This window comes from Mandrillus leucophaeus, unplaced genomic scaffold (assembly GCF_000951045.1).
Source record: "Mandrillus leucophaeus isolate KB7577 unplaced genomic scaffold, Mleu.le_1.0 Scaffold261, whole genome shotgun sequence".
Classification (NCBI taxonomy): domain Eukaryota; kingdom Metazoa; phylum Chordata; class Mammalia; order Primates; family Cercopithecidae; genus Mandrillus; species Mandrillus leucophaeus.
Genome location: NW_012102710.1, coordinates 1,728,652 through 1,745,531, shown reverse-complemented (window position 1 = coordinate 1,745,531; position 16,880 = coordinate 1,728,652). Strand labels below are relative to the sequence as shown.

Genomic DNA, 16,880 nt, shown 5'->3' with positions numbered 1-16,880 from the left:
TGTTCATTTTATTAAGTAAAAATAGTTTCATGTTGAAGAGTTTCCTTTCTGTTGATCACAAAGAAAACTGACATTTTGTTTTATATTGCTTCCTATTTCTAATAACAGGTATTTGAAAAGTTAAGCAATATTCACAAAGTTACTCAGTGAACACGGGTATTTTTCAGAACATCGTATTTAAGCAGCATTTGAATCTTTAGAATAATTCGCTTCCTATATCAAATATCATCTTTCTCTCTGTTGTTGTGTCTTATAAACTAAATTTTTATGTCAAACATCTAGGTAGCTAGCTACCTCACTCTGACAGGCATATGATCCCTTCCTTCTTATCCCCAACCCATTCTCTTCAGGCTGTCACATTTCTAATTGTCTTTGTTTGTATTACTTGCATCATGTGTCATATTTTTCAAGATGCTCTATGGCATGTGATTTAATATATAGACAAATACCCAACATAAAATGGTCTGGTCTGTGGCCTATTTGTTTAATATATAGACAGATACCTAACATAAAACTGATACTGGTCCATGGCCTGTTAGGAATCAGGCCACACAGCAGGAGGTGAGCAGAGGGCAAGTGAGCATTGCTGCCTGAGCTCCACCTCCTGTCAGATCAGCAGTGGCATTAGATTCTCACAGGAACGTGAAACCTATTGTGAACTGCACGTGTGAAGGATCTAGGTTGTGTGCTCCTTATGAGAATCTAATGCCTGATGATCTGAGGTGGAACATTTTCATCCCAAAATCATCCCCCTGCTGTGGAAAAATTGTCATCCACAAAACTAGTCCCTGCTGCCAAAAAGGTTGGGGACCACTGCTATAGATTATATCCATTGTCTCCTATCCAAAAAAATCTTTCAGTTAATATTGAAAGAAAAACAACTTGTCCATATTCTTACTCTGTTTTTCCTTATCTAATATACTTTAAGAACTAATCTTCATTTGATCTCTATACTTAATAAAACTCTAAATACATGCAATGTGACTGCTACCCAACTTTCCTGAAACACCTACCTTCACAGATCATGTATGTCCTCAAAACAACTGTCATTATTAAAAGTAATTATCTTAATATTTCACATTGTTACTTAATTGCTCTTTCGTTCTTTTATTACTTTTTTGGTGCTTCTAGTACAGTAATATTTTGGCTGCCCTCCCACTTTTCTTACCACTCCTTTCTCTAGCTCCTTGAATGTTCTGCTTCCTCCTTGTAAGTTTCCCGAGGAGCTGTCCTCATCATTTCTCACTGGAGTGTTTATCATTGATGTTATGAAGGACCTTAAACTATAACCCATGTGGAGTTGACTCCAAATTATTTTCTCAGAAATATGATATTTCTTTTCTGCACTTCCTTTTCAGCTTCCTACTATACATTTACTTCTGAACATCCTAACAGCATATAAAACTTTACATATCTAAAGCTTAAATTATTTTCCTTTCTCATACCAGTTTCTGGTCTTTACTGTCCTTATATCAGTTAATGGTTCTTATCATTTTCTAAAGTCTTCCTTAGATCTCTCCTTTTTCATTCTTTCTCCCTATTTTGTTTCCTATTTGCTTGTGACTGCCATCCATCTTTTGTGGATTTTTTGCACAACTTCTAATCTGCTCATTTCCAGCTACCTTATCCATATTTACTAACTCTCCCTAATGCACAGAAAAAGTTATAATTTTGATTGAACCCCTGCATCCAGTTGATTATCTTCATCACCTACTAAATGTCTTGTTAGCCTGGCATTCAGCGTTAAATAACTCTAGCTAGCCTCAAAGGGCTTTTCTAGCTTTTACTCTGCTTGTTTCCAACATATTTCAGCCAACCTTGACTATTCCTTATTTCTTAAGTTCAATTTTTCCTACATTTTCTGTTTCTCCTTTCACTTGGGAAAAAGGAAAATTTACTGAAAACCATGTTCCTATAAATATTTCCACCTATAGATATTCTACCCTCTCTAATGCTTCACTATGCACTGCTATTTTTCCCTTTTTATCATAAATACTATCTAATTTCACTTAGAGATTTAGGAAATCTCCCTTTTATTAGACTCCTTTCCTCCAGAGTATGTCCTCTGAGCACTTTAAAGCTTTCTTATGGATGTGTACCATGGTTACATATATACATCTGATCTTTCTAAATGTACATTCCTTGACAGCCGGGGAGTATATTAGGTCATTTAAGTTTTGTGGAGGGATTACCCACAGAGTGGGGATTACTTCTTCAGAGGATTATACAGGATGTGCCCTATACAAGGATTACCTCCTGAAATGTGGGCTCAAATGGGCACTAAAGTGCCAGAGGGGACACCCTTTTCTATTTTGTACATGTGCAGAAGCCCTGTATACCGTTTCATATAATTGGCACACATGTAATAAATTAGGTCAAGACCTTGTATACAAGTGTTACTTGTTCTCCTTATCCTTACTTGCTGTAGTCTACAAGTGATTTTTTATAAATTATATCCCCTTATCTATTTAGTCTGTGTCATTTCCTTTCTGCCACCAGTTTCTGAAAAGTCTTACCTGTTGCATATCCAGTCTAACTGTCCGCATACATTAGGTTCTTGGTTATAACAAATTCTTGCTCATAACAAGTTGAAGTGATCTAGTATTTCTTTTGCAGTTTAATTGTTGACATATGGCTATGTTTATTTCTAAGTCACTCTTTAGATTGCTTCTTTCTTGAATCCAGGTAATTAAAACCACATACTATTTAAATTTCTCTTAATTTTTATGTTCACCTGCATCACCTTCATTTTTAAGTCTTTTAATTTGTCATTGGTATTTTTATACTTAAATATATCATTTTCTCAGATCTGAGATTCAGGTTATATTTGTTCTTTATTCTAGGTCGTTCTTCCCTCTTTCCAATAGATGATGGCTTGCTGGATGATGGTCACAGTGATCAAGTTGGAGTTTTAAATTCACCCACCTGTTATTCAGCTCATCAAAATGGAGAGCGAATAGAACGCTTCTCTCGAAAAGTTTTTGTTGGTGGTCTTCCTCCAGATATTGATGAAGGTATTTATTAAGATATTTATTAACATGGTGATTTGAGCTTTAACAAAAACAAAAAAATATGAAATTTAATGTGAATGGACTATGGAAGTTTTTACCACCTGGAGATTTTCAGAATTAGAATGTGTTTTCTTCTTTTAAAATATTTTATCACCTGTTGAAATATGAAAACAGTTGAACAAAAGCTTTTTTATGATTTTTTTCTTTAGATCTTATCATATTTGTAACTGCGAGCATTTTTGGTAAATAAGATTTTCATGACCTCGGTCATTTCTACTTGTTTTTAAAATAATAGAACATATTTAGGTATATAAAACTTGAAACTTTTTAAATCACCATAATGTGTGCATGCACACACACAATGAAATAAATAGAACCAACCATAAGATTATATCTGCAATGCTTGGTAATCGAAAGTTTTTAATTTCTTTTTGTTTGTTTTGAGACGGAGTCTTGCCCTGTTGCCCCAGCTGGAGTGTGGTGGCACAATCTCGGCTCACTGCAAACTCCACCTCCTGGGTTCAAGCAGTTCTCCTGCCTCAGCCTCCTGAGTAGCTGGGATTACAGGCGTGTGCCACCATGCCCTGCTAATTTGTTGTATTTCTAGTAGAGATGGGGTTTCACTCTGTTAGCCAGGATGGTCTTGATCTCCTGACCTCGTGATCTGCCCGCCTCAGCCTCCCAAAGTGCTGGGATTACAGGAATGAGCCACCGCGCCCGGCCAAAAGTTTAATTTCTTTAAGGATAAATGTGCTCTTAGAAACAGGGAAGAAAGAGGCTATCAAATGCAAAAGGGAAATGGAAACAGAACATGAATAGGAAATTAGGATTTCACAAACACTAATGATTGTATGTGAAAATGATCATGTGTAATTATAACAAAAGAAAATTAATTGAAGACTTAAAATATTAAACTATATTTGTGAGGTTATGGGAAATGTATCACTCATTCGTATATTTTAGAATGTTTTTTAGTTATGATTCAAATACCCGCAAACTTATTTTAAGTATTGATCTTCATAAGATTTCCATGTAATGAAATAACATAAGACATAGCAATTGGTTGTAACCTATATGGATTTCAATGAAACTACCTGGCATGTATCAGACCCTAGTATATTTTTTCAACATTATAGTTATTCAAGTCTTGTTTCAGCAGACCTTTTTTTCCTATAATAAAATGATTTTATTTGTGAAGCAGTAATAGATTTTATTTAACTTATGTAATGTTGGCGTTTTTTTCAATCCAGTGCTATTTGTGGTTTGGTGTACTATAAAGTCATTAGTATCCATACAATGTTATATAAAATTTTAAAATTCACATGCAATTGAGTATTCTAACCAGTGCACTGCTTAAAAATGAATTTATTTTAACAAAAATTGATATTAAGTTTGACATATTATTTCAATAAGTATATTAGACATATTCCCAGTGTTTATATTCTAATTTATCTTAAGGTATTTGGCACTTTTAAATGTTAAATCTTCATAGTAAAAGTACAGAATTTCTTAGAACGAATCACTGAAACTAATTTCTAATGCATATTATTGTACTTTCTTAAGATGAAATAACTGCTAGCTTCAGAAGATTTGGGCCTTTGGTAGTAGATTGGCCTCATAAAGCAGAAAGCAAGTCCTATTTTCCACCAAAAGGTAAGGATTGTTATTGTTAATATTTGCTAGGAAATTGGTTGTATGAGAGCAAAAGAAAGAATAGCAATTACTTAGCCAGTTAGGAATCATAAGAAACTTGCTATGATTTGATAATAATTTCAAAGACTCAAATCAACAAATGTTTGAGTATTTTCTCTGTCTAAAGCATCATTCCAGGTAACTTGGGTGTAGACATGAAACAGGATCTCTCTGCATTATGAAATTAAGATCTATGTGAAGTGATTGGTCTTTTATAAAATATAAATTTATGAACAGTTGAAATATAAGATTTACATTAAGTGTTCTAGATAACAGCAGAGCGGTATAAATTATTACTAGCTCTGTTGATGAATAAATAATTTAGATAAAAGACAAAGTAGCTAGTTGGGTCTATTTTTTTTTTCAGTTATATAAAGATATAAGACTTGAGAAGATGCTTAGTTATGTTAGTCAGTTATTGCTAGGAAGACACTGTGACTGATCGCCACGGGACAAGAATTACAAATTGTGCTAACCTTCACATGCAAGTCACATGATCAAGTCATCATCTGTGGGGAGAGGAAGTATATCCTGCCCACAATAACAAGAGGAAGAGAGGAGAAAGGAGTCAGAATTGCTAATGGAAGATTCTCTGAAATAAGTAAAAGAAAGAAGGAGGTTCAAAGATTAAGACTTTACTTTAAACATTGCTGAAATATAATTTTAGAAAAAGCACATCACACATACTGTTTAGTTTCATGATTTAGTGAATTGTCAAGCCTGGAGAAAAGACTCCAATAGAACTGTTAAATGCTTTGATTTTGACTCTGGGAAATGAAGCATGATAAAGAAGTTATTGGCATATAAAAACTAGGTACAGTATCTACTTTCTGCCATTGAGAATTATAGCACCTCCACTAATAGTTCAAATAGTTTTTTAGATAAATGGAATAATGCAATGATTTTTTTTAATACTTGTAGATCTATATGTATGTATGGAATCAAGAGCATCTTTTGAGTAGGGATTCTGGATCCTAGGCCTCTATAAGAATCTGATTAAAGCTATCTACCTCTCTCCATGTAGTCTGGAGTTTATTGGAGGTCACAAAACCTTGGTTTAGAGAGGAAATTATCTCCACATGGATAGAGATGTTTGTTTATTAGCTAAGTTTTAGTGTTGGCCATAGTTTTACTATCTTGCCATTTCATAAAGTCTACTTTATAAATGCCATTTTTATTGAATACTCAGAGTATTGAGTTATTTTGTAATGTTCTCGACAAACTACCATCATCACTTCCTTGACTCCTTCAGCTGTCTTTCTAGTCTCTCCACATCTCTAGCCCTCTCCAATTTTCTCCTATAGTCCAGCCACAGCAGTCTTTGAAAACTCATTGGATGGTACTATTCCTTACTTACCTGCATAAACCCTTTAGTGGTTTTTCTTATTTTTAGGATAAAAGAAAAATGCATTCACTCTGCCTGGCCGCATCTTCTTTCTAGCTTCTTCTACTACTACTGCTTGTTTCCCTCCAGTCCCACAAACTGGCCTTGTCCTCTCCAGCCTCAGGGCTTTTATGTGTGATAATCTCTAGACTGACGGTGTATCTTCCTTGTGTCTCTTTATCTATATATTCCCTACTTATCTTTTGTATCTCAAGCTTAAGTGTAAGTTGATCACAGAAGACACTGAGGATCTACCAAATGAGGTCAGCTCCTCCTGCCCAACTCCTAGTGCTGTCTGTTTCTTTCACTCCGAGCACTCATCACAGTTGCAGTATTACATTTTTACAACTTTAAAAATTTGTAATTATTTTATTAATGTCAGTTTCTTTCAAAGGTCTGTAAGATAGTGTCTTTATTCACCTTTGTGAATGTTCATATTCTCAATAGTTCACAGATTGTTAACTGCCTAATAAATGAGATAACAAAAAATACTATAGGATGGAGAAATTACTTCAATAGATAGGGGAAAGCTTCACTGAGAGGTTTGGAATTAATTTAAGGTACTGTATACAGATAGATAAAAAGTACTTGAACAGAGTTCCAGGCAGGAATGGAAATAGAATTTTAAAAAGGAATTAGGAATTGTTTGGCTGGAGAGAGATGCACATTTTTGCATGAGCCACTTGTTCACTTACAGGTATGGTGTACTCTAAGCCTAGAAAGATGAGATGGAACAAATTTAATGTGAAACAGAATAGTTGTCTTTATTGCTATTGTTGCTATCATTGTTATTGTGGTTTTGTAGTAGTTTCTCTAATTGAAAAAATAAAATTGGCATTGGCAGTTCATACTTTTTTTGGTACAATTACAGTTAATTGTAGCCATTTCCAAAGACCAGTATCCCCAAACCTTGCTCTTTCAAGCAATTTTTTTATTTCTGTAATTCAGCATTTTCCATGGTTTGGAAAACACTGGTATAGAAGCATCCAGTGGGTGAAGCTACCTTGTAATTACAGCAGTGACTGGAGTCCCTTAGATGCTAAGCCACACATGTACATAAGTTTCCTTTGCAGTGGATAACCTTCACGTTACGTGATTGTTAGCTTGCTTTAACAAATTCGAAAGAAGCTATTATATAGTATGTTTTTGTTAAGAGTATTTTAATATCTAATGACTTGCATTGGGTAAGTCATAATTTACCTGATATGGCTTAATTTTTGTAATATAAACATTTATTCTCTAATAATAAAAATTGAGAAATATTAAAAATACTGAATTTAAAGTATTATTTTAAAATTTAGCAATATTAAAATATTAATATCAAAAATTTTAAAAAATGACCGAATTTAATGTACTATTTCAGTAAATTGGTCTTACACCCTTTTCCTTATTACAAAATAGTTATAGTTCCCAGATCCTTATTTTGTATCAAAATTAAAGCCTTAAAAATGCTTCATTATTTTTAAGAATATTTAAATTGTTTCTAGCAATGTAAAAAATCTAAGACATGTTTTTTAATCCTGTGTAATCTTACCTTTGGAAGTTTGTATTTATATAGGGTGAAATCATTTGTATAGGGTGAAATGGCTTCAGGTATTTTTAATACAATCAGCTATTAATTTTATTAAAATGAAGTACTTTAGTGTCACATCAGACCTTTGTGGCATAAAGCTATTGTTGACAATAGGCTGAGTTTTTTGACTTGAGTAAAACATGACCTTACACTTCCCGTTATATGGTGGAACAGACATACATGGCCTGCTTGATGTCTGCTTCATACTGGGACTAGATTAAAATGCTGTACATTTGTTCACATAGAAATCTTGCCAAGATAAGGGATAGATCATTTATAGCTATCACTTGCTGGGAATAATCACATAATAGTAAACTTGTTGTGTAAATTTTGATGCCTTCTTTTTATAAGTAGTCTATTCTGTCGGCTGGATCATGATTTTTTGTTAAAGATTGGCAATTGGTTGTTTACAAGTCTAGATAGTCTCCAAACAGTTTGAAAAATGTATTCCACTGCTTTCTGAGTTGAGGCTTGATTTAAAAGTTTTGATTCATCTGACCCATGTTTTATTAAGGAACATATTTTATTCCAACCGTTCTACTGTAGCTTTCTTAGTATCATTGATAAGTTTTCGTGGGACTGTGGAATGTTTCCTCTGCTTAGGGGATTTCCTGGACCTTTCCAAGTGTATTCCAGTCTAAAAGTATGCTCTAGAACTTGGATTAACCTGAAGGCCTTTATAGCAAACTTTAGCTCCAGATATACTCACCTGGTTAATTCTACCAAGTTCTTTAAGAAGGTAGTATCACTACTAGAAAGAGCATGGGAGACCTTGGGGCTGACCTGGGTTTGAAATTATTCAACCAACTATTTACTAGGAGACTGACTTCAGTACCTTGATTTTTTTTCTTCTGTAAAATGGGAATTGTATTTCATAGACTTTTGAGAATCAAATAATAATGCACGTAAGTTAGTACAATATCTGATAGATAGCAAGTGTTCTATATAAAGTAGCCAATTGCTTTACTGAGTATCTGTTTTAATGGGTATTACATAGTATATTGTGTTCTCTTGTAGAAGGTAAATGGTTTTTTGTCCTAGTTGTTTTTTTGTTTTTTTTTCCAAAAGCATGTATTTTCTAAATAGTACTGAAATTTGGAGTAAAATCACTTGACTTGACATACTGCCTCATTTTTAATGGTTATTCCAGGCTATGCATTTCTTCTCTTTCAAGAAGAGAGCTCAGTTCAGGCACTAATTGATGCTTGTATTGAAGAAGATGGAAAGCTCTATCTGTGTGTTTCTAGCCCTACTATTAAGGACAAACCAGTAAGTAAATACCACATGAACTTCAGGCTACAAATGTAGATTTTTCAAAAATTGTTTTGAAGTGATTATTAATTAATAAAAGAACAATTAAACTATCATGTTGAGTTTTAGTTTTTGAAACATCCAGATAATTTATAGCAGGAGTCCCCAACCCCTGGGCAGTGGACCAGTACTGGTGGTCCATGACCTATTAGGAACCAGGCCATACAGCAGGAGATGAGTGGCAGGCAAGCCAGCATTACTGCCTGAGCTGCACCTCCTGTCAGATCAGAGATGGCATTAGATTCTCATAAGAATGCAAACCCTATTGTGAACTGCACATGTGAATGATCTAGGTTGCACATTCTTTATGAGAATCTAATGCCTGATGATCGTAGGTGGAACACTTTGATCTCAAAACCATCTTCCACCACCTTCATCCTTGGAAAAATTGTCTTCCTCAAAATTGGTCCCTGGTGCCAAAAAGGTCGGGGACTGCTGATTTACAGTATTTAGATCAAAAGTTATAAAAAAATTTGTTTCCAGGTCCCACTATACAAATTTTTAAACAATAAAACAATCACTATTAACTGGCAAAAACAAACAGAAAATTCTCATAAGCCATCAAGGGAGTAAGACTCAATGTGGTTTTCTTCATAGGTTCAAATACGTCCTTGGAATTTAAGTGATAGTGATTTTGTAATGGATGGTTCTCAGCCTTTGGATCCCCGAAAAACAATTTTTGTTGGAGGTGTTCCTAGGCCATTAAGGGCTGGTAAGTAGAATGTTAACAATTTTGTTTTAAAAAATCATTTAAATATGTCCTAGTCAATTTAATAAACATTTGGAAGCTATTGTGTACATGACACTATTGGACAGAGCAGGAGCAGATTCTTCATGCTCCAATAGCTGCTAACTACAGAATTTTGAAACAAATTCTGAGACCCCTTCTTGAAACTCAAACTGGAAAATTGAGTGCTTATCTATCAATATTAGTGCAGTAGCTAACTCCAAGCAAATCTATAAGAATCCACCTAAATAATTCCAATTTTCTAAGTGTACCTCTCTAAGATATGAGTATTTGGGCTTTGTTTATTTTGTGTAGATCAATTCCGATATCTGAAAAAGAAATATGGGATTTTTTCTCTTTTATCTATATTTTAATCATTAAAGTAGCACTTTAGATAAGTGAATGATGATAAACTTCTGTTTATCAATAACTAGGAACCAGAAACCTACCAAAATATGTTACATAGGAATATAATTGTAGATGTATATACCCACTTTGCTCACATTAGATGGTACCCTGTACCATGTGTAGAGTGTTAGTGATTTCCATCACTGAAAACATCCTCTCCCCAGTCTTAGAGACATATGTTAAAGAATGATTCATACATGTAAATACTTATAGAATATGATGACTTCTACAAAGAAGTACATAGGGAATAGAAGAGCATGTAGCAAGGAAATATGATTATTTGATATCTTGAAGATATTTGAAGTCTGATATCTTGAAGATATTTGTAGTTGAGCTGACATACAAAGATTGGGCAAAAGGAGTAGGATCAGGATGGTAATAGGGTTCTGAGGAGTATGTTTCACAGAAAGGGAACAGCTTATTTAAAGGTCTTGGGTGGACGGAAACGGTGCTTTGGAGGAACTGAAAGAAGTCCAAAGTGCCTGAGTTGGGATACAAAGAGTGAGGGAGGGGACACAAGGAGACATTGAAAAAGTAGACAGGATTCACATCATACAAGTCTAATAGGCTAACTTGGTATTTACCCTTAGAGCAAGGGTAAACCATTGAAGAGCTTTTAAGCAAAAGAGAGACTTCATCATATTTGCAGTTTTCAAAGTTCACTTTAATGACTCAGAGAGAGGGGGGCCAAGGTAAGAGTAAATACAGGCAGACCAGTTTAGCATCCTATTATTACAAGCCAGGAGATAGACAATGGTGACTTGGATTAGTGGTAGCAGTGGAGAAAGCCAACTGAACAGAGGTGACAGATATTTATGAGGTAAACACAAAGACTGAATCTCATCTTTCAGTCATAAGCCACTGGGTGGACAGTGATGCCTTTTACTGAGATGGGAGGAGCACTGGAGAAGGAGCAGATTGGGAGGGAAGATTGTGGTCTTGGTTTTGAACACAAGTTTATGGCACCATTCAGAGCTGCCAAATAGAAATTTCAATTAAACCATCATATATGGTATATTTTTAATGTATTTTTATGGTGGTATCTGGTATATTTTTTAAGAGAATCACTCCTTATACTGTTTTAAAAACAAGCTGGGAAGGCAAGGGCCAAAAGCAAAGAGAGAAGGCTATTGCCATGAACCAGATGAAAAATGATGTTAGCATGAATCAGGATGTTAGTGACGGAGGTGAGGCGATTGGACTCTAGATATGTTTTGAAAATCAGGTTCACAGGATTGCATGTACAGTATGGAGCAAGGGAAGAATACGGAAAGGATGAAGCCAAACATCTTGACAACTTCATCTTTTCTGTTGCTTTCTAACTGGGTCAGCAGAAACTCATTGGAGCAGGTTTAATGGGATAGGGGAAGATTATGAGTTCCATTTTTAATATACTGAGTGTGGCCAGTGCCTGTTAAATATCGAGTTGTCCACTAGACAGTTGCATATACGAGTCCGTCGTCCAGGGGAGAGGTCCATACTAGAGATAAAAATGTAGGAGCTTAAAAACTTAGATGGTGTTTAAAGCTATGATACAGGATGAAGTTACCAAAGCCAGGAGTGTAGATAGTGTTGCAAGGATTGAAACTTCGGGTACTCTAACATTGAAAAGTTAAGGAGTTTAAGATGAACTATCAAGGAAGACTCAGAAGAAATTTATCAGTGAGGTAGGAGCAGAATTAGTGGGATAATATATTCTAGAAGCCAGATGGAGAAAATATTTGAATGAGAAGGAAGGGATTAACTGTTTTCAATGCTATTTACAGATAGATTGACCATTGGACTTGGCTTGAACAATTATAATGGAGTCATGGTGCGATAGTCTGATTAGAAAGAGTTGAATAAAGAATGGGAGGAGAGGAATTGGGGGGAATACTGGAACAGATTTTGAGAAATTTGGTTGTAAAGGGGAACAGAGAAATGGAGCAGTAGCTAAGAGGGAAAAAAAGTGTTAAGGGAATTTTTTAAGATAGGAAAATTATAGTATACTTGGGAATGATCTAGTGTAAGGGGAAAACTGATCGTATAGAAAGGAAAGGGGAGAATTGCTAAAGCAGTGTCCTTAGTGAGAGTGGATGGGATCTAGTATGCAAGTGAAAGGATTGGATTTAGGAAAGAGCATGGAACTGTTTGTCTATAGGTCAGAAGATAGAGTATATAGTAGGTTTAGTGCTGTAAGTGGGTAGATGTGATGGTGGTGAGTCACTTTATAGTTAAAAAAAAAGGCATCCTTGATCCCCTTCCTTTTTAACAACAGCCTCTTATCTGCCATTCTACTCCTGGTCAAATGATAATATACTATTGACTTCTACATTTTACAAAAAGTACTTAAAAATTGTTGATTCCTGTGTTCTCTCAAATTTGATGTAAACTTCTTTTCCTTTTGAAGTGGAACTTGCTATGATCATGGACCGGCTGTATGGTGGAGTTTGTTATGCAGGAATTGATACAGATCCTGAGCTAAAATACCCAAAAGGTGCTGGGCGAGTTGCTTTCTCCAATCAGCAGAGCTATATTGCTGCCATTAGTGCTCGGTTTGTTCAGCTTCAGCATGGTGATATTGATAAACGTGTAAGTTGCATATTGGGAAATAACTTATGTCCTATAATGAGGTGCTGATCCAAAGCTTCATACCCTAAGGAGTTAATAATATAATTCGAACGCTGTTTAGTTTTTATACTTCTTTAAGTCTTAAAGGATATTACATAAAAATATCCTTGAAATGGAAAATTACTGAACACACTTTAAACTTTAGGTATAATATAAAAATATTAATATCATTGTGCAGCCGTGTCAAAATTTTTTAATCAGCCAGTAAGGTCAAATATTCTAACCATGGAGGCAGAGGTGGTTTTAAGAGCCTGTACATTGGAGTCAGACTGCCTGGGATTAAACCCCATTTCTACAAATTAACCTTCTCTATGCCTCTTTTTCCTCACTTGTAAAATGGAAAACAATGATAATATGTCTTTCTCAGTAATTTTGAGGATTAAATGCATTCACATATACACAAGCACTTAGAATAGAACTTGGCGGAGAGTGTCATTTAAATGTTTGTTTTCATTTGTCACAAAATCTAAAATAAAAATGCATTGTGTATATTTCTCTAAAATAATTGACCTAAACTTAAAATTTTTTTAGTAGCATTGCTTGAATCATCACAATAAGAACTTTTAAGAAGTACTAGGAATGATAACTGAAACCGTATTGAATAATTCCAAGTACTAACTACCTTCTAAAATAAAGACACTAGCATTCATTTAGAACTCTATTTTATGCCAAAATCTGTGAACAGTTCCTATACATAGCTAAACATATTCTAAAATAATCATGTTTATATTTATAGTACAGCAGAAATACATTAAGAATATGGGGGTAAATGGATTTTGTATATCCAAATTAGTAGATAGAAGATATAAGTTGATTGGGTACTCCTTTTCCCCAGTGTAACAGTTTCTTGAAACCTGGGGCTGTTTGGCACATTAAAAGACTATTTTGGGGACAGGGAGGCTGGTTAATTAATACCAATGGACTAGACCATGCATGCTAGAAGTAGTCCTCAATGTAATTACCCAACCATCTCATTTAGAAAAGAAACGCAGCATAGGTTCAGTTCACAAATGCAGAGTGGTTTCCTTTTTGTTTGTTTGCATTGCTATTTAAAAGGTTGCCCAAAAAAAACTAAGAGGAGGTGTTCTGCTTTTGATAAGACATGCATACATAACTTTTCTGAACTTGTCTGAACGTTAAGAGTTCCTCTAATGTTGTGGTTCTCAACCTCTGCTGTACGTTATTCACCTGGGAACTTAGAAAATTCTTGACATTTGGGTCCTACCCCCTGAGGTTCTGCTGAATTGGTCTGAGAGGCAGCCAGGGCAACAGGAGTTTATAAAGCTCCAAAAGTGACACAAATGTACAGCAGTGGTTTAGACCACTAATCCCCTACTTTACAGAGAGGTAATAGGTCACAGGGGACGTTATTTACATAGTATATAATCATGGTATTTAATGTGCAGTAGCAGAAGAAAAAGACTGTTACAGTGTCATACCTCATACCTCTTTGTTTCTGAAATGATAGTGAAGGACCAATTATTTGGAGCAGAGTGTTGACTCTTAAAGAGCAACTCAGTTGCAGAGCAGATGAATTGAGATACCTGTGCCTTCTTAAAAAGGCATTGATTGAAATACCTGAGAGAAAAGCTTATAATAAGATATGTGTTACAAAGGTAATTTTGAACTGTATTTGATAAGAATTTGAGCCTTAAATATTTTACAAGTCAGTAGTATTGCTTATACAAAGAAATATTAAACCATTAACCTTTATACTTTTCATCTCTCCAATATGAATATGGTTATTAAACCATAAAAATGGAGTAAATTTAAGTGTATAACTGCCAACCCAAAGATACACAGGATACATATTTGGAGGGAATAAAAATTGTTATTCCACTTACTTTTTAGACTCATGGATACTGTGGTTTAGTTCCTATCTGATAGCTGGAAAGCAATCACCACAGATGTGTAATTCATTGTATTTTTTTGTATATTATTTCATGAGTGGTATAATTCACTGTGATTTCTCGTAAATGTTAGAAAATAAGACTAGGTGAAGTGTAGTGTTAATGAAACTTCGTTTTGCATGTAGAAGAGTTTAATTATTAGAGATTATTAATGAAAAATAGATTTTGAAATTCAGTTTTCCATCTTTAAAGTCTCTGGTTTTGAGTAAAGTAGGTTAGCTTCATAAACTAATATGTAGAATTTTAAAAATACAGATAATTGAAATCATTGCATTTGCAAAATTTTCGTTCAACAGTTTTATATTAAAATGTAACTCCTGAACATCTGGCACTTTATTATTATGGAAGTGAAGTAAACATCACAAACCCTGGTTTCAATTTCTCTAAAATCTTATTTAAAAAAAAAAAAAAACCATGAGAAAGAAACCCAGAAAACATATGTAAATATATTGCATTTATGCATATATTTATAGCATTTCTACTTCATGCTGGATATTCTTCTAGGCACTGGGAACTGAATGTTGTGCAAATGGGTGCTGTCGCATTGTTCATGGAGTTTATAATTCAGTGAGATGAAATCCAGTAACTGTCTGCTACCTTAATTTATTCTTTAGTCGTTATAATGTTCTTTTTTTATTATAACTATAATTGTAGTGAAGATAATGAATCAAAAATAGCAGCCTGGCAAAGAAAAGATAGAACCCATAAAGGAAAAAGTCGAGAGATAAAGATCAAGCATAAAAATTTTTTAAATTTGTGTTAAAGATTATAAAGCCACTAGGAAAAAGGTTAAAAATTCATAACTGACGAAAGAGAACTCATAAATCAACTTAAAAAAACAAACTCCAGCAAGAAAATATGCAAGAGATACAAACAAGCAATTCAGAAAAGCCAAGTGTCGAATATACATAAAATATATTTATCCTAATCCTTAATGAATGAAATATAAATAACAATGTAATTCCATGACCTATCAAATGAACATCCTAGTTGATTAAAAGTTCTTTTAATCAACTTTTAGGTTGTTTCTAGTTTGTTGTTCTTACAAATAATATTGCAGAAAGTATCCTTATATTCATTTTCTGCACTCATGCAAGTATTTCAGTAGACTACATTCAGAATACAAACTGTTGGGTCATTATTTTTTTACTATAGGCAACCTTTACTTTATCTCAATCCAGTCATTCAGAACACTCAGTGTTCTGTTGTCTCCTAAGGAACAGCTGAGCTGTTACTCTGTCTGGCACTTTTCAGCCAAACGGTAAAAACCTTCCATTCATAAAGTTATCACAAGCAGAAAAGCAAGGCTATTGTAGTTAATAGTAGATAATACTAATTTATAGAATATTTTACCATGTGCCAAGCACTGTCTTATGCTTTGACATTCACAATTTAAGCCTCACAACTCTGAGACAAGATCTGTTATTCCCACTTGACAGATGTGGAAACTGAGGTGGAGAAGTTTATCATTCAGAGCTGACTCCAGTCTGAAGTGTTCTGCCAAGTCAGACCTTCACAACAGGACTTGTACTTTATATCTTACAAATTTACAGAAGTCTAGGCATGCCCTTTGTAAGATTCTCCACAGTTCTGGCTTGTCTGTGCCACTTACTTCCAAGCAGAGTGTGACTCGCACCTGCAGTGGAGAAGCGCTGCCTTAATCAGTGGCTGTTCGGGTTCTGCCATCTCACAGGTGATACTGGAATGAGGGAAAAAGGTGTGGAAACTGTCTTCCATGGCTACTTGAGATCTCTTTTGTTTTTCACTCACAATCTCCCCCAACTCTGAAAATACCAGGACACAGGTGTTTCAAAGATGTTATTCAAGAAAGGTGAGAGTGAAATGTTTTGCAAATCAGATTTTTTTAGATTTTTAAAGTATTTTAACCTACTACACGGTAAAGCTCCTTCCTTGAGAAACTGCCCATTTCCTCAGCTTTTACTGCTGGTCCTTTTTTTCCTCTATAGAAACATTTTAAGTTATTACAGAACTTGATTTCTGAAGCAGACCCTAATGAAACTGACTTTCTTTTTTTTCAAGGTGGAGGTAAAGCCATATGTGCTGGATGACCAGATGTGTGATGAATGCCAGGGCGCACGCTGTGGTGGAAAATTTGCTCCTTTTTTTTGTGCCAATGTCACTTGCCTGCAGTATTACTGTGAGTTTTGTTGGGCAAATATCCACTCTCGTGCTGGACGTGAGTTCCATAAGCCATTGGTAAAGGAAGGTGCTGATCGCCCACGTCAGATCCACT

At 34.7% G+C, this 16,880-nt stretch overlaps 1 protein-coding gene across 5 annotated transcripts in view; it reads left to right on the top strand.

Annotated features, from left to right (window-relative positions):
* CPEB2 (cytoplasmic polyadenylation element binding protein 2) overlaps window positions 1-16,880 on the top strand; it is a 61,368-nt gene that overhangs the window by 40,692 nt on the left and 3,796 nt on the right. For all 5 annotated transcript variants that reach the window (XM_011984126.1, XM_011984122.1, XM_011984121.1 and 2 more), the window contains 6 exons: window positions 2,844-3,014; window positions 4,575-4,664; window positions 8,811-8,929; window positions 9,569-9,683; window positions 12,496-12,677; window positions 16,667-16,880. The exon at window positions 16,667-16,880 is cut by the window's right edge and continues 3,796 nt beyond it. In XM_011984126.1, the coding sequence (XP_011839516.1) occupies window positions 2,844-3,014; window positions 4,575-4,664; window positions 8,811-8,929; window positions 9,569-9,683; window positions 12,496-12,677; window positions 16,667-16,880 (891 nt within the window). The remainder of the gene's footprint in view (window positions 1-2,843; window positions 3,015-4,574; window positions 4,665-8,810; window positions 8,930-9,568; window positions 9,684-12,495; window positions 12,678-16,666) is intronic.